Source organism: Carlito syrichta, unplaced genomic scaffold (assembly GCF_000164805.1).
Source record: "Carlito syrichta isolate Samal-C Ts95f unplaced genomic scaffold, Tarsius_syrichta-2.0.1 Scaffold311002, whole genome shotgun sequence".
NCBI classification, from domain to species: Eukaryota; Metazoa; Chordata; class Mammalia; order Primates; family Tarsiidae; genus Carlito; species Carlito syrichta.
The window spans coordinates 797,843-819,456 of record NW_007255098.1 but is presented as its reverse complement, the minus strand read 5'-3'; the positions used below and the strand labels follow the sequence as shown (position 1 = coordinate 819,456).

Sequence of the window (21,614 nt, the reverse complement as noted above, 5' to 3'; positions counted from 1 at the left end):
TTTCGAATCCATATTCTGTGAAGGGTAGGATCTATGCAAAGTGGCCTATCTGCTTTATTATATTTCGAATTTACTGTAAAAATGTTTCTTTGTTTAAAAATCTGGAAAATAATTATCAAAATTTGAATTACATTTTAATTTATCATACAGACTTTGGAAACACCAAAGAACTCCTAAGTTGGGCTGTGCTGTTCAATGATGATGACATTTTCTAGTTTTTAAATTTTAACTTCAGTTAAACTTGTGACTTTCAGTGTTACTATATAAAATAAAATTATATCTAGTTATTCTACTATTCTACCATGAGCCTAATGACTGAGTGAGTTGCTAATGGTATACATGTTTGATTGTTTTTAAAAATTTTTCTAAACTGTAATGATGAAGTCACTCAGTTGAATCTGTCTGCAGAATAATTCAGAACTTTCATTCAATTGAATAATTGAGAACATAATGAAAAAATAAAGACTACAGATCAATACCCAAACCATTTTTGAATAAGTTAAGAGCTTTGAATTTATTATAATATAGTAAATTCTATTTTATAAAATTGAGTTTTGGGCTTTTTCTTGATTAATTATTTATATCCCTGTTTCTATTCTTTAGCTCTTAGATTTAAAAAAATCTTTCTTTTCTCCTTCCCTTTGATAACAAATTTCATTCTGTTTTAAAATAACCATGAATATTTTCCTGATCTGTTTCATTGGTCTCTTTAATCTTTTCCCTCAAAATATCAGACACTGTAATATAGAAAATTTATTCTGAATCAAAAAGCCATTTACAATAGAGTTCATCTATAGAATACTTCAAACTTATATACATTTAAATTTGAAAATCAGTATTTTTCTATAACTGTATATGCATTTATCTATATCTGACCATAATACAGAAATTTTTTCAAAAATTTCAAATGTTACTAATTTAAAATTTAGCCATTTATACCCACATTCTAATGGAGATATTTTTTCTTGTGACCCATTTTTGAAATGTTTTTCACCAGTAGAACAAAGATTGGAACAAAACTTACTTGACCCAAATTAAGTCAACAGTATGGAAGTGGGAGAACGCTACATAAACTCTTTGATGCTTAGGAAATATTTCTCCCAAAAGATTTGTTAGAAGATAGTCACCTCAGAAATGAATGGAAGGAGAAACTGAGCAGAGAAAGGGCTGGTGCCGGGGTAGAACTAGCATGAAAGAATTAGTAACTGGGGGATATCTTGAAGCATTTTATTACAGTTTCTGTGAAAACTGTTTTATGTGGCACTAGGATGATTTTCAACAATTCATTTGAATATTAGAGTCAGTTGCAAATGCTTGTAATGTTGCAGTAAGACAAAAGCCATGTGATTCTGCTGATTAATGTGTGACTTATGAACCTTGGAGGTGCCTGACTTTGCTTCCTGCTTCACTCACAACCAGATCTGCATTCACTGGCACTGCCGTGCAGTCTTGCTTATCTTGTTGTTAAGAGTGGCAACGATGGTGACTGTACTTGAATAATTGAGAACATAATGAAAAAATAAAGACTAGATCAATACCCAAACCATTTTTGAATGAGATAAGAGCTTTGAATTTATTATAATATGTACTTATTTCCATTTCTGACCCCTCACCCCAAAAAAGTTTCCTAGAACTTAAAAGGGCTCATTTTTCTCTGCAGATATGGGAAATTTCATGGATATGGACCAGAGGAAGACGGTTTCTCAAGGACATGCAGTAGTTTTAAACTTATTACACATCACCAGCTGCCCCAGACCTCAAGTGACTTGGTTTAGAGAAGGGCACAAGATCATTCCAAGCAACAGAATGTAAGTTACTCCAAACATTAAAGCTTCACATACAATTGATGACATTTGTGGGCACTGTTTGCACAGTAAGTGTCCCAATTAAGGTTACCAGTGATTTGATAAAACAGCAGAGTCTAGTTATCCTACTTTAATCTTTAATCAACAGCTATTTTAAGACCAGCTTGGATACTTTTAAGCAGTTCAAGCAAATAGCCATGCAATGTTATTCTTCAGTATGTTGCATGCCCTAACACTAAAGCACCTTACCTATTCTTTGCAGTCCACTTGTTCTTTTTTTGAATGTACTTTTTAAGATGTCATTGTCATCCCTGAGTTGTGTTTAGCTCCAAGTACTAATTTAATGGGTGCTGGTATTTACTTATAGAGCTGTGACATTTTTTTCTCTCTTTTTATTGAGCCATGTTTGATATTGCTTTCTCTAACGATAAAACAGTAATTACTGCTTATTTCTCTTCATCCTTTTATTCTACCATGACAGTTTTATTTCCCTTCATCTAATTAGTGGTTCACCCATCTATTGCAGAATAGTTACTTTGTGATTAGTTAAGCATTATTTCAAGGTGTTCTTGCCTATCTCACATTCAAGATATTTATCTAATGCCAGACAGGTTTTCTTCACTTGGAGCTTTAAGTGATTAAAAATAACATTTGATATATATTTCATAACTGGACACTTTGCAAACTAAAGACAGTATTTTAAATCTAATTTAAGATAGTATTTTAAATATAAAGACTTCAAGGATGAACATTTTCAAAAGAATCATGAAAGGTGTAAGCTTATGCTTAAAGTTAAACATTTATGCTTTCAGGTGGTTTTATTTAGGTAAAAATCAGTGAGGGGGAAAACTCTTGTTTTTCTTTTTTCAATAAGTATATGTGTAAGATAGTATGCTGAATATGTTTCAAATGCAATTATGAAAGTAACTTTGCAAAATAAACTCACTTTGTCCCTTACCTAAGTATCTGTGGAATTCCTTCTCTGCCTATTATCTCCATTCCTGTGAACCCTGCTTGAATCTAAACTATTCATAAGCTTATTTCACAAATGTTTAGAAGCAGAAAAAATGGAAATATATACATATATATAATCCATATTTTAAAATTCTAGTAAAAATACCTTAGAAAAAGGGATAGCTGCTATCAGTTTTTCTTTATTTGATTAAAAGTTACTTAGGTATCTGCCCTTATATTGATTCTAATCATACAGATGCCTCTTGAGTTTGGGTAAAACAGAGGATCAGTTTTTCATTGTCTTAGTAGACTGTTAGGCTTTAAAAAGAGAGCTAAGGTGCATTCTTGTACAAATATTCTGGAAGTTTCCAACATTGAGCACATTATGACTAGGCGATGTTGGGATAAATATTGGGGGGAATTGGTACCAGGATGAGCTTTTAATTAATGTCAGCAGATCATTTTAACTTGATAGCAAATAAGTATGTATTAATTCATTTGTTGGTCTGTGATCTGGCTATATTCATGAGAAAACAGTTAGTCAAGAGGTATGAAAGGGCACAGAATGAGGAGACTTAATTTCATAATTTTTTTTAAACTGGCAAATGCATACTGAAGACTTTATTTCCTGGTGAACTAATAAAGTAAAGATGCTAGTAGTTCTTTAACTTAGTGTAATAACAAACAAATGGTCTGCTTACAGCTGTGAAGCTACTGATAAATCTCTAATTTCAGTAAAATAATGCAGTATGCCTTTTTTTTTTAAAGAGATGAGATGAGGTAGATTATAGATATTTACACTTTTGCAAGGCCCTTTAGTTTCATATTTTCTACCTCATCATCACACCACATTTTTTAAGTACCTGCTGTTCAAGATAACATAAATCTGCATGTGCATGCTTTTCTCAACAAGTTTATACATCATTCAAAGATATGTTGCTTTCATATCCCAAGTATACTGATTTGATCTTTATGAGTTATGTGAGTGCATTAAATTATCACATGTACCCTGAAACTATGTGCATCTATTATGCATTAATAAAAAAGTTTAAATTTAAAAACAAAAGAATAAATATGAAAAATCATAATAATATGAAAGATATTGGAAAAAATAAAATTGCTTTCCACTTCTACGGAAGTACAGCTTTTGAATGAAGATAGAGGGCATCTGTATTCCTCCTGCCCATATGGTTGGTAGGCACCTCTGATGGCATTTGATTTGTTCTACATCAGCAGAGGTGCCATTTAAAAACTGGAACATGTGACTCAAAGTGCTTTGCACAAATCGAAATACAAGTGAAACTTCTGCTCCTGTTTTTAACTTCTTTATGTGAAGTCGGTTCCCAAATACAGTGGGGGAGAGTACCTTTGTTACGTGGTGGAGGAACCTAATTTCCTCTCCCTCCTCCTATTTTTTTAACATTATTTCATGACCTTTAAAATGGGAGCTTTAGGTTTACAATTAAATTATTTATTTTCATTTTTAAGGGAAACAGTAAGTGTAATGATTCCCAACTGAAAAAATTAATTGAATTGCCTATTAATACTCTTAACAGGAGCTAGCTATTATTAATTGAGTATCTACTTTAAGCATATCTTCTCTTACAATTGCCTTCTGAGGCAGGTATAATTAGCTCCACTTATAGCTATCAGAACCAAAGAGTATAAATGTTAAACAACTTACTCAAGGGCAACACAACTAATGGCAGAATTGGGTTTCAAATCTAGGTCTGCTTGACTCTAAATCCTGTGTTTTCTTCTGCATCGGGCTAACTCATCTTTTCACTTTATTTGCTAATCATTTTTCATGCTTTTGATTATATTTTTTGTGCATTACTTCAGTCTTTTTCTTCTCATTTTTTAGAAGGCTAACTTTCAATTTGAAATAACAAAGGTTAGCTTGGGTTTGCATAGAGGTGGTAAAAAGTGTCAGATACTGTAATTTTGAAATTTTGAAAGTTCTGTTGGATTAGATATAGGATATATGAGAAAGAGAGAATAACCATTGATAACTCTCTGATTTCGGGCCTGAACAACTGATAGGATGGAGTTACCTTTTCCTGAAAAGGGAAGATGATCTTGAGAGAAGTGAGTTTTATGTGTATAGGGGAAGGGTTGGTAGTGGTGTCTGCAATTTGTTTTTGACACATTACGTTTGAGATGCATGTAGATAGCTAAAAGGAGTCAGGGATTAGATAATTATATATATATATAGCAGGTATATCGGACTCAAGTCAGCAAAGAGTCTAGGATAAACTTGGGAGTTATTGGTGTATTCATGGTATTTAAAGCTCTTTACAAACCTACAAAACAAATAAGCCAGTAGGCCAGCCCAAAGACTCTCATTGTATCGGTTAAGATGCTCTTGGAGCTGGATGCAGTGGCACAGGTCTGTAATTCCATTTGCTCAGGAGAATCACTCGAGCCCAGGAGTTAGGAACTGGCCAGGGCAACCTAGTTAGTCTTTAAAAAAAAAAAAGACTGCTCTTGGCTGCAAGTCCCAGAGGTTGATTTTGTCTATCTTATACAAAAAGAAAATGTAGTGGACATGTAGAGAATTACAGAACTGAACCAATAGGAGAGGACTAGAGGACTTAGTGGTAACCAAGGCTGCTCCTGAAGCCCAAAGAGCAAGGAACAAATTAACAATGTAATTGGCTTCCCAGAGACATTCAGGTCTTAATTCCTGGAACTTGTGGATGTGTTCAGTTACTTGGCATAGGTCATCTAAAGTTTCACAAGCAACAGGGAGCTAATACAGGTGGGAGGAAGGTGGGAGGGTGGGAAAAAGGAAACTACTTAGCCATGAGTGCAGTTAAGATTTAGTGTCCATACCCTATGACAGGCATGTGCCTGTGAGCTGGCAACTCTCTTTCAACATCTTGCTTTCAGGCTTTAATCTTGCCTTCAATGTTTAACCAGTAAGAGTCATGTTCCAGTGTCTGTGGCTTATACATTAGAGAACAGAGGTCTAATTCTCCCAAGCTTTATCTGTTTCCTTTTGGGAGGAGAAAGGCTAAGCATTCCTTCTCCTCCATATGTAGTAGAGGTAGTTCCCTGGATTTACTTTGACTATCTCTTAGCAGGCACTCTTCAGAATTCTTGGGATCTTAAAAACACCATTGTCCTGAGATTTATGGCTTTAGTCAAAACTCTGTAACAAGAGTAAAAACTTCAGCATCCTGTTATTTATCTTGAATTGACTGTTCACATGTGTAGGTCCTGTCTACTCAAATAGTTTTCTGCCTTCCTGGGGTGTTGATCACCTAAAGTATTTTTGTTTTTATAACTCTATCTGGCCTGGTATTATGCATAGCAGATATGCAGTGCTGTAGTGGCTAAATGAATGAATGTGAAGAAAAATCATGTAATATCTGCAAACATCCTCAGTAGAAAAAAGAAAAAAAAGAACAAATCTCAAGAAAAAAATGCTGTTGATGGAGTGGAAAAGTATCTTGGAAGGGCAAGCAATATTTTGAAAGAATTGAGAATAAGTTATATTCAGAATTTTGCATAGGTAATTATAGGTTTTATTTATCTGAGAAGTAGAAAAACATGCATGTTTCTTTCTCTGATTTACTGAGTGCAAAGAGTATGCTATCTTTGTGTATCGAAGATGATAATAGTTTTGCCTTAAATGTAGTCTAATTTGATACTAAAATTGTTCTGTGTCATTTTGGTTTCGATATATTTTCTTTTCTCCATTTCTCAAAATATGAAAAGTGAATGTTAATGGTATACAATATTTCTTTTACCTCCATGAACTAACTTATGTTGGTAGTTATCAGATTAGGGCAAAAAAACTTGTTCTGTACAATGCCGTTCTTTTACTTAATTGCAGGTTCTTGTGCTCAGACTTCATCCTGCAGCCTCCCTGACAGGAATATGTAAGCACAAGTGTTCTTGCACGTGGTTTTCCTGGAAATGCGAAGTTTATAGATTAAATCCTCCAGTCAGCTTTGCAATAGATGAATTGCCAGTAATGATCTGGATTGTGAATTATAGGCAGTAAACAGCATCCCAGGTGACTTAGAAACAGTCGGACTCATAATTGTCCATGCTTAAATACTTGAACATCCATTAACTTATTACCATTTCATTTCAATTGCTTCAAGAAAGATTCATTTAAATTAGCACTTGCATTGGAAGTTACAACTTAATGCTTGAATGAAGTACATCTGGTTTTAATAATATTTGTATAGTTAACTGGGCTTTCAAAATAATGTGCTTTAAAAAATTTTATATTTTATAGGCATTTTGTGAATGTTTATAGGGTATATCTATATGTGTGAACAGAGCCATTTTGTTGAGGAGATACACCATAACTCTGACTGTAGGCAAATTACTTATTCTTTGTGTGTCTCCATTTTCTTTTGTTTAAAATGAGGAAGATTTACTAATTACTTTTAAGATCCTTTCTGGTGTCAATATTTCCTGATACTGTTATGGGAAGGGGTACACGTGGACAGCTGTGTCTACCCCTCCTTTTTCCTTTATGCGTGCCATGAATGTTTACTAAGTACTTACTCAGTGCCAAGTACGGTTTGGGTTGCTAGGGACATAAAGGGGAATAAGGCATCCAAAGTACCATCACTGATGAGGTTGTGCTCTAGTGTGGAAGCAGGTTAATAAATAGGATACTTTTAGGTGAAGATTAATGATGTAAGTGTGTGAATATGGTAGGATGAGAGTCTTGAGCTGGAGGGGGTTGAATTGAGTGGGGAAGGACAGCCTGTCTCTGGAGTTGACATTTTGAAAACCACTTTATTGAGCTCTAGTTTACATACAACAAAATACACAGACCTTAAGCACATAGGTTGAGGAATTTTAGCAAATATGTCCATAGTAGCCATTGTCATCCCAGTCAAGAGATCTCCCTTATATCCCCTTCTGCAGTTAGAACCCTTTCCTCTAACCACTAATTGAATTTCTATTTCCTCAGGTTAGAGTTACCAGTTGTAGATTTTACATAAATGGAGTCATTGAATATGAAATCTTTTGTATATGGCTTCATTCATTTAACATACTTTCTATACTGTTCTCAATGTAATATTTAATAATGACAAGAATTAATGATTTTTGAGTGCCAGACACTATTATAAGGGTTTATATATAATGAGTCACTTAATCCTCACAGCAGCCTAGAAGGTTGGTACTATTATTGTCATCACTTTCCTGATGAGAACTAAGGCATAGAGAAGTCAACAGCTGGTCAGTGTTAGAACTGTTTGGCTCCTGAGTCCACACTGTTCCCTTCTGTGCTGGGCTTCTCTCTTAGGTTAATATCTGAAAGATGCACAGGAGCCAGCATCACACATCTAGTGGATGAATGATCCAGGCAAAGGAAGTAAAAGCAAGAAAGAACTTTATGTTTTTGCTAAACTGAAGCAACTATGACCCTATAGACCCCAGAATCTGGGAAGGGATCTGGATATTATTCTCAATACAGTGGGATGTCCTGGAAAGGGTTTCTTTTTTATTTCTTAAAAATGTTTAAAATTATGGTAAAATATAACATAAAATGTATTATTTAACCACTTTAGGGCATACTTAGTGGCATTAGGTATATTCATACTGTTAGACAACCATCACTGTCATCCATCTCCAGAACATCTTTTCATCTTATAAAACTTTGTATCCGCTAAACAATAATTCCCCAAACCCTCCTTCCCCCAATGTCTGGCAACCACCATTCTACTTTCTGTCTGTATGAATTTGCCTATTCTAAGTACTTCATATAAGTGGACTTATACAGTATTTGTCATTTTTTCTTCCCATTTTTAACTAAACACAGTATTTTGAGATAATTGTAGATTCTTGCAGTCAGAAGAAGTAATACCGGGTAATCCCATGTACTTTAGTCAGTTTTCCCAAATGGTAGGATCTTGCAAATCTAGTACAATATAACAACCAGAATGTTGAATTGATACAGTCAGGATATTTAACATTTCCATCACTACAAGGATTCCTTGTGTTGCCCTTTCATGGTCACAACTTCTTTCCTTCTGCCCTCACCCCCTTCTCAAATCCTGGTAATCACTAATTTGTTTTTCATTTCCATAATTTTGTCATTGCCAGGGTATTACATAGATGGAATCATGCAGTATGTAGCCTTTTGGATAGGCTTTATTTACTTGGTGAACTTTTCTGATTCATCTAGGTTGTTATATATATCAGTAGTTGGTCCTTGTTATGTAGTATTCCTTAGTATGCGCATATTATAGTTTATATAATCATTTGCCTGTTGAAAGACATCTGGGTTGTATCCAGTTTTTGGCCATTGTGAATAAAGCTGCTGTAAACATTCTTGTACAGTTTTTTGTGTGAATATAAAACTTGATTACACATGCACACACAAACATAATGCCCAGGAATGGAATAACTGGATTGATAGATAGTACTTGCATGTTAATATTTTTTTAAGAAAATGCCAAACTGTTTTCCAGAGTGACTGTATCATTTTATAGTCCACCAGCAAAGTATGAATGATTGACTTACTCTGCTTCCTCACTAGTATTTGGTGTTGTCGTGATTTTTTACTTCAGTCACCCTGATAGGTATATAATGATATCCCATTGTGTTTTTAATTTTTATTTAACTAATAGCTAATGATGTTGGACATTTTTTTTAATGTACCGATTTTTAAAAGAACCAAATAAAAAAAAACTTATTACTGTGAAAAATGTATTCATTTATTTAATAAGTCAATTGAATGGGTGAAAGAGCAGACAATATGCAGCTAAAGTGAGACTTATTGTTCTGGTAGGTCTGAAGAAATTACTCAGAATAAAGCACAGGGATAAATCGATGGAAAATGTAGAAGAAAGACTAAGAGATTTAGAGGATAGACTAATCAGTAGGCATCTAAGAGTTTCAGAAAGACTGGCAAGAATGGGGGAAAGATAACATTCAAAGAGATCACTGCTAAGCTAGTTCCTAAAATGATGAATCATCAGAGTCAAAAAGCAGAAATGAGCTCCAATTAGGATAAATAAAAATAAATCCAAACCCACACCTGTTATACTCTAACTGCAGAACATCAAAGACAAAGAAGAAATCTTAAAAGCAACCATACATGGAATTCATGTTGCCTCAAAGGGACAGCAATCAGATGATAGCTGACAACAATAATAGAGAAGATATAATAATATATTTGCAATACCAAGGGATAATATGTCATCATAGAATTCTGTATTAGCTAAGCCAACATTCCAGAATGAAGGAAAAATGAAGATATTTTCAGACAGGACTGAGCATTTCCAAGAACATTGTTGAAAGATCTAAGAATGAGTTTGAGGAAGAAAGATACTGAATCTGGAAGAAAATAGAGTATTAGAAGTTTTGGTCTTCATTTTATTATTGTTTTTAGTTAGGAAATTTTTAATGATTAGAATTTAAAAATATTTAAATAAAAGATAAGAAAGTGGAGATAGCAAGTTGAGGTAACTTTTGGTTTTGTTTTGTTTTGTTTTTTTACTATGAATGGCTGCAGGGAAATGGTGCAGTATCCACAGTGGGTACATGAAATGTGGGAAGTGCCAGAGAATATTTATGTGTTCTCCCAATAGAAGGGAGAATGTGGAAATCCAAGTGTGTGTGAGTATCCTGGGAGGAGCCAAGTCCTGGCAAAGGTAATGTGGGCATCCATAGACTGGTGTGAGAAGGAGGCCCTGGAGTTGTGTGATACATGACCTTCATGACTGCATGCAGTGACTCATCAAAGTCTGGCAACTTTTACTCTAACAGGACAAAAGCCAGCATATAGTACGAATGCATGTTGTTTGATAAACATGCCTGTGGAAAATTGAGGGATTTATTGTGGATTTTTTTTCCTCTGAATATTTGGATGAGCTTATGAGCTTAGAGTGAGAGGTGTTACAAGAAGAGAAGGTATTATATAATCACTTAGATAGTCAAAAACAAACTACTGAAACGTGAGGCTTATGGGGAAAACTTGAGTGCAAGTGCACATTTGCAGTTTGTGGTAATGAATTTCTTCAATAAAGTGTAGAAGTTCTTTGCAGTTGTAGATATGGCTGTTAATTTTTCAAAGAAGTTTGCAGTCTAGCCTAACTATTACATGCAAGTGAGGAAACCAAGATGTTGAGGGTGTTACAACAGGGTGATGGGTCTTGGCTGTCTCTGAGTTGTATACTGGAGGAAGTAAAGGGTGTTTAAATATGATAGAGTCACAAGACTGCAATAATCTATTGATTGGTAGAATAATTGCAGTGGGCAAGGAAGAAGTGGTATATTAGGCACCTCAGGTTCCTCATTTTAGTTGCTCCATTCAGTTCCAAATAGTAGACTTCACCCATTTAAAGGAATTTGGTGATGCAGTTGAGAAAAGTGGCAGACATATTTTTGTGGGGTGAAATTTGATCCTCTTGGAATCACAGTGGGTGTATGCAGGTGGGTCAGCAAATAGATTACTGACTCCACCCCAGCAGTACTGTTGGGTGACACATGGCTTCATGCAGCCTCTCTGAAGTCATCCTGTAGGCTACCCCCCACCTCTGTGCTGTCTCCTCTCTAGAGGGTTGATGTGTAAACTGTTGCAGGTGTCTGATTTCCTGAAAAATTGGGAACACGTGGGATATTTGGAATCTAGACTTCAGAATGGAACTTCTGTTGGGGTAGACAAAGTTTAGGGGGCCTGAAATAGCATGGAGATGGTCGTCAACATGGATGTTCAGCCAGCTGGGAAACAGGAGAAGAAGGTGGAGGAAGATAAAGAGCCAGGAGCTTCAGTCTTCAGTAAATGGGGAGGGAGGGAGTAAACAGAACCTTGGTTGGGAACAGCATTGAGAAGAAATGGTAGTGCGGTCTGATGACATGGGCTTCAGAGAAGCAGGGATTTGGAAGGAGGGAGAGGAGAAATGGTTTGATGGTGCCTGCTCATGGCTACGATGGGAGTTGGTTCTGAGTAGACTAGACAATGTGAAGCTTTCCTAAAACTGCTTCTTTGGACATTTGACTACATTTTGCAGCTTGTAGTCTTACCTAGGAGGTCTCTGCCCTGGTGTGCTCAGCTACATTTATGATGCAGGGAGAATGGTCTCTTTCTCCTGGTGGTGATGTGAGGTGTAACATAAGAGAATGAGCAAGAAAGAAATTTGCCGTCTAATGTTTAGTAAAGTGAAATACGTTATATGCTGTATGCTACCCCTCAGAAAGTTATGCCTTGATGCTTGCCTTAAAATGTTATAGAAGTAGCCCTCTGCATGTCTGTACGTGTAGATGTCTCCTGTGACTTCTAGCAGACATGGATGAGAGGGAAGAGCCATGGAGTAAAGAATATGCTGGAACCATGGCCTTGACGTCTCTACTCCGGCATGCCTCACCTCCTGCCATCACCCTAAGTGCTTCTCCAAGTACTGGTTTTTAAAACCCAGAAAGTTCTTTTTCAGTTATTGTTTTCTTTACAATCAGGAAGATGGGCCACGGCGGGAGTCCCATTGTCTGAACTAATATGATCCTGGAGCAAATAGTGTCTGTCAAAATGGGTAGGAAAAAGATTGAAAGCATCATATTGCTTTAATGAATAGACTACAGACCGCTGAGAGAGGCTCCCTATTACTGTGCTTTATTCCAGAATCTCACTGTACATAGTGAGAAGTGGACTCAGATTGTTGTGAGAATTTATTTTTTCTTTCAGATTGTCAGATAGTGTGATGAAGGGTTACCTTATAAATAATATTAGATCCAGTTATGGGTTACATAGCCAGCAGTAAGTTTGAAGTCTCCATCACATGATGCGGTTCGACTTAATGAAGGTCATTTGAATGTCCTCTCTTTGGCAGGGCTTGTTGGGCGTCTGTGGGTAGCTGACACTACACCTGCTACTTTGGAAGAAAGGGTACATCATAGACAGAGAACCATTTCTGTGCAAACTGAATAGCCCAAGGGGGTGAGGGGTGGGGCTCCTAGAGTTACTTGGTTCCATTTCAGTTGGCTATGTAGTATTTAACTTGAACAACAAGAGTTTAATATTCTGTGTACCAATTTTTCATTTGAAATAAAATTCTACTTCATTTTACATGAGCAGATCTTGTGACAATAATGCATTTCTTTACAAATATTAGCCTATTATACATCTTAAGTCAGTTGCACATAATTGCATTTCACCAACTCTACATAATACTTTAATTAAAGCTAGGATAATTAAAATACAGTTTTAATGAACAATAAATTCTGAAGTTGCCAAGCCTGGAGTGTGTTAGTTGAATCATACCTTTTTCTTTTTTAGCTCTTAAATCTGTATCCACATTATGTTTTGAAATGGTAACAATCATGACCAAGAGGCTTCTTAAATGCATATAATAGTATGTACTACTAAATAATATGTTTCTTTATAGCTGCCTTATATATCTGTCTATGCCTCTTGCATATAGTTGATTGTTTCCTACTAACTATAATCCCTCGAAACAAGGATTGGGTTTTCTTTGTCTTTGAAGGCCCAGCAACTTAGAGCAGTGCTTGGCCATATTAAATAGTGAATATTTTCTTGATGAGTAGATAAGTATTTCTTGTATGAATAGATAACTAATAACACATGATTTCTTCTGGGAAGTTGGTGAAGGACAAAGTATACTAGACTGAGACTCAGAAAACAGGGTTTTCTCAGCCCTACCACTTAGTAGCTATGTGACCTTGGACAAGTCAGCTAACTATTCTCAACAAAGTTGAGGTAATGGTATATCTCAAATGGAAATAATAGTAGCTACCTCCCTAACCTCTTGGAAGTGTAGTTGAGTATATTTATTTGGTAACTAAAACTATTGGTGTGAAAACACTTTTTAACCTGTAAAGTAAACAAAATGTAGTGATATTATTATCACCCCACCTCTGCTCATTAGGCTCTCTAATTAAACACATGAGCACACATTAGCATTCATTGTCAACTATTCTTCATCTCATTTGTAACTTTATATTTTAAGATGGTTTTCGCAAATTGAATTTTGACCCTTAGTTAGTGACATCTTGTAACAGAGAATACAAGGAGATATGCCCCTCCATCCTCTTTCTCTCCCCTCCTTCCATTCCAGTTACAATGGCCTTGAGAACTTCAAGTGAGTCTTAATGTTGGCTGGGTAATGTATAGTTTATTATGCAGTCAAATATAAGTGATTCACTAGCTTTTCCTTTGGATTATCAATGTCAGTGATACCTTCCCCCAAATACAGGTCATTTGTTCCTTTGACAGGTATCTCCTTGCACTGGTGTTATACATGAAACTTACTCTTGAAGCACCAAGTTCTTCATAAAGCAAATGTGGTTTGGAACCTGGCTAAGGGAATACTACTGGAGTAAAAAGTCAAGAAGACTTTGTAATGCTGTTTCATTTGTAACTCTGACCTAGGGCATGGTTCTTAAGAGTAGCTTCTGGTGACACTCCAGGATGCATATCACCTGTACATCCGTAGTGAGCCAAGGATCAGTGGGATGCAGTCTATACATGCTCTTTGGGGACTCTGTCATACAAGCCTGACCTCATCTGGTCTTATCCCAGAGTCTTCAGGAAAATGTCTTGGATGCCAAAGTTACTTTCTACCACACAGAGGAGAAAGAGAAAGCTGCTCTCTAGAATGATCCCTAGGGAAGAAGGGATGCATTCAGATCTCAAGGAGAGTCACAGAGTGCATGTCCCATCCCCGGATATTTGTGCACTTTAGGACTGGGACCATGAGGAAACTGTAAACAGGAAGGATCAAGGCAGTGGGGCATTAGGGAGGGCAGAACATATTAAGCACATGAGAGGTGGACCACATGAAGTTGGCAGGAGGTGCTGTTAGAGTTGACATCCTGTGTCCACAGGGTGAATATCGTCTTTTGGGGAAGGGAGGCTGCATTCCTGGGAAGGGCGCAGCGCACCCTGAAGAGTGCTGGAAAGTGGATAAGGAACACAACTCTCTGAAAGTGAGGATCCTACACAAATGTGAAGTGTGCGTGGAGCAGGATAGGTATGGAAAGCACACTGGGTTTAAAGCAAGAAGAGTGACTTTGAGAACCACCTGTGTTCTATGGTCATTTCTGATTTGGGGCAAAATTCGCTTAATGTTTGGAGGACTCTTTTTTTCCTTCCATGTGTAAAATGGGATCCAGCCAATTCTGTGAATGACTGATGTGGGACCATTTTTCACCTGTTGGTTGGGAAAGATGAGGAGTGAAGAGAACTGACTGTCCTAAGGGGGATAATGTTCCTAGAAGCAAGAGTAAGTGATGTACAGCCCATGCAAATGTTGTGGGGGGGCATACATTTTTCTTATCTTTCTGCACGTCTGCTCTGAATCTTCATGGTGTGGCTAGTAAAGAAAGAAGAGGAAGCATTATGACACCAATTTTGTGGATGACTGCCTGGGGGGAGAAAGTGGCTAAATGATTTAAGGTCAAATAATATGCTTGGGATAGAGCTGAGGATAAAGTTCAGCATTTGAATGATACATTTATGGTCATTTTTATGAATGTTTATGAAAAGTTGATCTCAACTTTCCCATAAGGGTGGTGAAATGGCAGAATGGGGCTCTGCCTTGGGCCTTTGGCAACCTTTGCTTTGACCCCAGGATGCCATGTGTGGCTAGTTATCTAAAGGCAAATCTCTAACTTCTGTGAAGTTCTTTTTCGTCATCTGTAAAATGAATAAACTGGCTTGCCCACCTCACAGGACATTTATTCTTGTGCTTAATAATCACATACCATGACAGAGCCTTTCATGAATTATAAAGTGTCATATCTGTGTGATGTGGAATCATTTTTTCATGAGGACTCATTCTTTGCTATAATGAGATCTGACCAAAGCCGAGTTATATATAATTACTAGAGTATTTGCTTCTAAATGACAGTTCCTAATATCATGGTCATCCTTTATGTATTCATTCATTCAGTCAACTGGTCATTCATTCAGCACTGTGCTAGGCTCTGGGGATAAAAGATCAGTAGATTAATAGCCAGGCATGGTGGCTCATGCCTGTAATTCCAGCACTTTGGGAGGCCAAGGATTGCTTGAGTTCAGGAGTTCAAGACCAGCCTGGGCAATGTAGAAACACTCTGTCTCTACAAAAATTAAAAAAAAAAAATCAGCTGGGTGCGGTAGCAAGCACCTGTAGTCTTGGCTACTGGGGAGGCTAAGGTGGAAGGATTGCCTGAGACTAGAGGGTCAAGGCTGTGGTGAGCTATGGTCATACCACTGCACTCCAGCCTGGGTGACAGAGTGAGACCCTAACTCAAATAATAATAGTAATAAGATCAGTAAAATGATTCTGGCTTCTCAAGGGCTCATAATCTGCTAATTGGATTAGAGCCATCTCATAGTAGTTTATCTAATGCAGTCTTTTTTAAATAACATTTTTATTGAGATGTAATTTACCTACCATAAATTTATCTTTTTTATAAAACCATCCAATTTAGTGGTTTTTAGTATATTCATGGAGTTGTGCAGCTATCACCACCATCATCAGGAGGAGGAGGAGGAGGAGGAGGAGGAGGAACCAAATTGAGAATTGTCCATATATCAGAGGTTATTTAAAGCCATAGGAATGGATACTCTTCCAGAGAGAGATTTTAGAGACAGAAGGGAAGCAACCTCTGAGGAATTCCAAAGAAATAAGATACCCACAACAATATAGAAAGGGAAGCTAGGAAGGGAAGGGGCAACCAGGAGAGCTTGATGCCATGGGATCACCAAGAAGAGAACCTTTTTATCTAATTGCAGCCCATAAGTGGTATGAGTCGAAAGGACTTGAATTTCAGCTCTAAATAAGTACAGGCCAACAACTAAATAAGATAAGAGATCAACAAAGCATAGGAAGACAGTGGGAAATGTGAGGGAGGAAAAAGAGAAGTGGAGAGAGAGAGAAGGAAGGAAAGTTTATCTTTCTATAGCCTTCACCTTTGAGTAAAACCTGCATATGATGGACTTGGCTCCACAGCCTGTTTGGGAAAAGGTCCAGTTTCACTTTCCAGTGTAGCTATAAAATAGAAGGCCCTCCAGAAAAAAATGTGTTGTGGACAGATTAGAAAGTTTAAGATCAAACAACCATAACAACACTAGTTCATGCTTCACCCAGAATGATTTTTCTTCATGTTTTAGTGCTTGGTCTTTGTCATAGCTGATGGAATTGCACTGTTTTACCTTGGAAGGTTATAAATAGGGAGGCATCCTTAGGACTTATTTATCTTTGAGAACATGAATCTTTCTTTCTTCAGTGTAGACTTGCCCATCCATTGTTAGATGAGGTAAATTATTATATCTGAGAGATAAAGTATGTTCTTTGGTAATGTGTGTATGCTTTATTTTTATAGTCAGTGTTTATAGTTTAATGCATGAAGCAATTTTGAGAATTACCTATGCTGAGTAATTTTGGTGTTTAGAAATTACCTATGCGAAGTCCACTTACGTTCATGGTCATTTTAGCACCTATCTTTCATTCTGTAAAATCATTGGGAAACTCTTATTGCCTATTCTAGTTGTCTAGATTACCATTTCCCTGTGCTTTGTTGAGTTTAGTATTGCATCTGAAAACTTGTATCTTGCCAAGTACTTTGAAGAATTATCAATAATTTTTGTCTTTTTAAAAACTGGATATATGCAGAGAAACCATAGTCCGGATTGAAGCTGCTACATATGGATTAACATTGCTGAATTAAGTTTTAGTTAAATTTAATAATTTTTTTCTATGGAAATGAATGCAAAACTACTTGTATTAATTAAAGTCGGAGAGAAAGGAGGCATTGGCAACCTGCCGTTGGCTTCTCTCTGATCCTTAGTTGTGAGTGGAATGTCTAGTTGTTTAGTGCCTGGCCTTCATCTATTATGTGAATTTAAATACATTGTAAATGCCCTGGGTATGATTTAGTAATTTCTTTGATCTAATGATGAAATGAGAAATTGTTGCTATCATGGAATTTTTGAAAAGCATTCTGATTAAAATTTTTTTAATATAGTTTTTAAATCATTAGAGTGAAATGCCCTTGGTTTAGCATTTTCTATTATTTTTCAGTTTTTAACATTTCCAGGAATAGATAATGGATATAATTTGGAAAGAGGCACTAGAAAAATGGTGACTAAGAATATGAATTCAGAAATCAGACTCTCTGTTTTCAGCTCCTGGCCCTGGCACTTCATAGTTGGGTTGTCTTCAACAAGTTACTCAATTTCTGTATACTTTCTCTTCTGTAAAGCTGTTATGATAATAATGCATGCCTCGTAGTATTGTTGTGGGGATTACACATGTAAATCTGGAGGGCTTAGTCTCATACCTAGGTCATAGTAAGATCATCATAATTGTTAGTGGTTCTTATTACTCTTATGATTATTGTCACATATTCGAGTGTTTCAAAAAGAGGAAGAGGCAATGATTGTATCATTTTCTTGGTGTTAGTTTCCTTTAAGGAAATTGTACAAAGAAAATTGCTTTTGTATATCTGATTACTTTCATACCATCTTGAGACATGAAAATTATTTTATTAATCCTTTAGGTGACCAAAAGTCCAAATTCTAAATACCAATAGGTAAAATGGTACTGATGAAGCAGCAGTGAAATGGATCCTGTGGGTAGAGTTGTAACTAAGTTATGCAAGTTTTAAAGGAATCATCTGAATGTTTTACAGTATTCTTCAGCATGACATTCTCTTTGGTTATAGAAAATATGGAACACCAGATTTCATGGTATGAAACTTGGAGTGAGGGACACATCTTTTTCTAGCCCCCTTTCCTCGCCCTAACGTCCTGAAAGTAATGAACACATTACTGTGGACAACTCTCCTAGATTCCACTTGTTTATTTCAAGGCCCTATATTAGCTAGATGGAAAAGGTACTGAGGAGCCAGACTGTCTTTCTTGAAGTCCTGAGAAAAGAAGGGTGCTGACGAGGGCAGCTACAGAGAGGCTCAGGAACTCAGTCTCTGGATCAGAGAAATGGATCTTTTATTAAGAGCATGAGAAAAACAATAGATGTTTAGGTTTCTGTATTCTCTAAATGGGACTTACGAATGTATAGTATTTACACACACACACACACACACACACACACACACAAGTTAAGCATCCAAATCTGAAAATCTGAAATTTCAAATGCTCCAAAATCTGAAACTTTTTGAGCATATGATGTTCAAAGGAAATGCTCGTTGAAGCACTTGGATTAAGATTTCATGTTTTTGGATTTGGGATGCTTGACTCATATACATTCTACAGATACTCCAAAATCCAAAAAAAAAAATCTTAAACACTTCTGGTTGCAAGCCTTTTGGATAAGGTATACTCAATCTGTAATATATGTTATATATATGCAGTATGCGTGCATATGTATGCATATATATGTATATGTGTGTATATATATGTCAGATAGCTAGTATACATATTTGATCTCATTTTGGACCTTTAAGGAATACATACTTAGATTATTTTGTTTCCATATTTTAAAAATCTATTACATGTTTGAAGTGAGTAAAATTGTGATACTGATTTAAGAGCAAGATTTGTAATGATGATAATAAAATGTCCCACATCAGAGAAATGAACATCCTTGCTTTTGTTTTCAAGAGGGATAATTTTAGGGGAAGTCTACAAAAACTGAAGCTTATCTCATACATACTATTTTTCTCTTTGGAGGTTTTTAGCTAAATATTTAGAGTAATGGGATTTATGCTTGTGGCATATCTTCTTGATTTGAGGCTTGTTCTCATGCTTTTGTTTACTTTTTGTGAAGTTGTCCTCTTAGATGTTTATTCTTGAACTGAGAGATTTGTATGACACAGTGGTGGATAAAAAGAGAAAATAGTACTATTTAGACCATGTGTATAGAGGTGTGTGTGTGTTTGTGTGTGTGTGTGTGTGTGTGTGTGTGTGTGTGTGTGTGTGTGTGTGTGTGACAGAAAGAGATAGAGAGAGAGAGAGAGAGAGAGAGAGAGAGATTGAGAGACATGCAGGATAATCTCATTCTAGTTTACCCAGGACTATCCCAGTTTTCACACTAAGAGTCCTCTCAGTCCCTGGGCAAACCAAGTCACAAGATGGTTGGCCACCCCACTTGTTTATAGCTACTGTGGGTATAAAACTTACCATATTAGAATTATATATTTTCCCTACTACTGTCAAAGGATCTACATCTAAAAGGAAGCATGGATAATAGAAAAATAAATCTAAGATTAGCTAACTATCCTGTAAATGCAAAGCAAGGCAGAAATATTTCATGAATAGAACTGAATTTATTTTCAAAGCATTTTTCTTAGTAATGAATCATTGTCAGTACAGGAAGAACTTGATATGCTTCTACAGTATGCTAGGCTTGTAAATTTGAGAAAAATTTACCATAAGATATTTCCTGATGCCCACCATCTCATTTTAGTTACATAACACCTTTTAACAAGCATTTTAGTTTATTTCTCCTTTGCTCTTTGTCTGAACAACATCTGATGCTTGTTGAAACAAACCTGTTGAAATTAGCTCAGTGAACATTTCCCAGTTTGCCACAGGGAGACATTTTTCTTTCTTCTTAGTGGAATGCTTGACAAAAACATACATGCCTTGAAGGGAGTGTAAAATATGAGGCAAGTCAGAGGGGTGCCAACAAGCTGTGTCACTGGAATACTCTTAGCCACAGCAATTACTATGATGAGGAACGCCGGGCTATTAATTGCCCACAACTCAGGGCAACTCCAGCTAAAATGTGATTGTGTGTAGCCGAGCTCAGTGGCTCAGCCTGTAATCCTGCGTTTTGGGAGGCCGAGGTGAGTGCCTGAGCCTGTGGGTTCGAGACCCGCCTGGCCAACTTGGCGAGACCTCATCTCTACAACAAATCAAAAAATTAGCCGGGCATGGTAGTGCATGCCTGTAATTCGGCTATTCGGAAGGCTGAGGCGGAAGGATCACTGGAGCCCAGCAGGTCGAGGCTGCGGTGGCCGGGAGTGGCCACTGCACTCCAGTCTAGGTGACAGAGTGAGACTTCAACTCAAAAAAAAAATAAAATAAAATGCAATTGTGTTACGAAAAAGTGTAATGAGAAAATCTGGTATGTGTATTCTGATCCCCATATGTATATTTTCTTCTGGACATCTTAGAGCCTTTTTTGTTGTGTTTATAAATTTGAGAAATAGATGTGGTATGATAGAGCTTTTGGTGTGCTTTAAAATCTGCATGCGTTCTAACAACTTGGCATCTTACTTGTGACTTTTATACAAAGGAAGATTGTGTAAAAACAGAAACTATTTCCAAAAAACAGAAACTATTACATTCATGTCTTAATATTAGAAAAATAACAGTGATTTTAAAGGACAGCTTGTCATTTTCAGAAAGATAAGATGTAGCCCATATCCATAGCAGAATGATTAAGACCTTTATAACTTTGAGTGGTTCTTCTGACTAACTCAGAAATCCTTGAGTTTACACAAAAGTAGAGAAATAATATTTTTATGGAAAGTTATTTATTTATATATTAATTTTTAATTTTTATTTTAAAGATGTGGGGTACAATTCAGGATTAGGTAAATAAGTGGTCATCATACAGGTACAGCTTGGGCCTCCCTTTGGTCTCCACTTCACCTGGTTTAAGATCAAGTACTCTTATTGATGTTAGGTGCCCATCACCCCCTCCCCTCACCAGCAGTGTCCCTCTACTGCCAATCCCTTCTTACAGTATTATGATAAATGTTCAGGGTCCGCTTATGAATGAGAACATGTGGCACTCAGTTCGTTGTTTCTGTGATAGATCACTGAGTATGATAGACTCTAAATTTGTCCTAGTTGATCTCCAGGTCTCCAACCTTGTCCTTTGTTCATGTCCCAATTTACCCTGGAGGTTAAGCAGATCTTTCTAAAGGTCATATATATCTCCACTCTCCACTTTTGAAAGTCTTTTA

General features: G+C 36.5%; 1 protein-coding gene across 1 annotated transcript in view; it reads left to right on the top strand.

Moving 5' to 3' along the window:
* Positions 1 to 21,614, top strand: part of SDK1 (sidekick cell adhesion molecule 1) — a 619,404-nt gene that overhangs the window by 21,211 nt on the left and 576,579 nt on the right. The window contains exon 3 of the mRNA XM_008068469.1: positions 1,661 to 1,808. Coding sequence (XP_008066660.1) covers positions 1,661 to 1,808 — 148 coding nt within the window. The remainder of the gene's footprint in view (positions 1 to 1,660; positions 1,809 to 21,614) is intronic.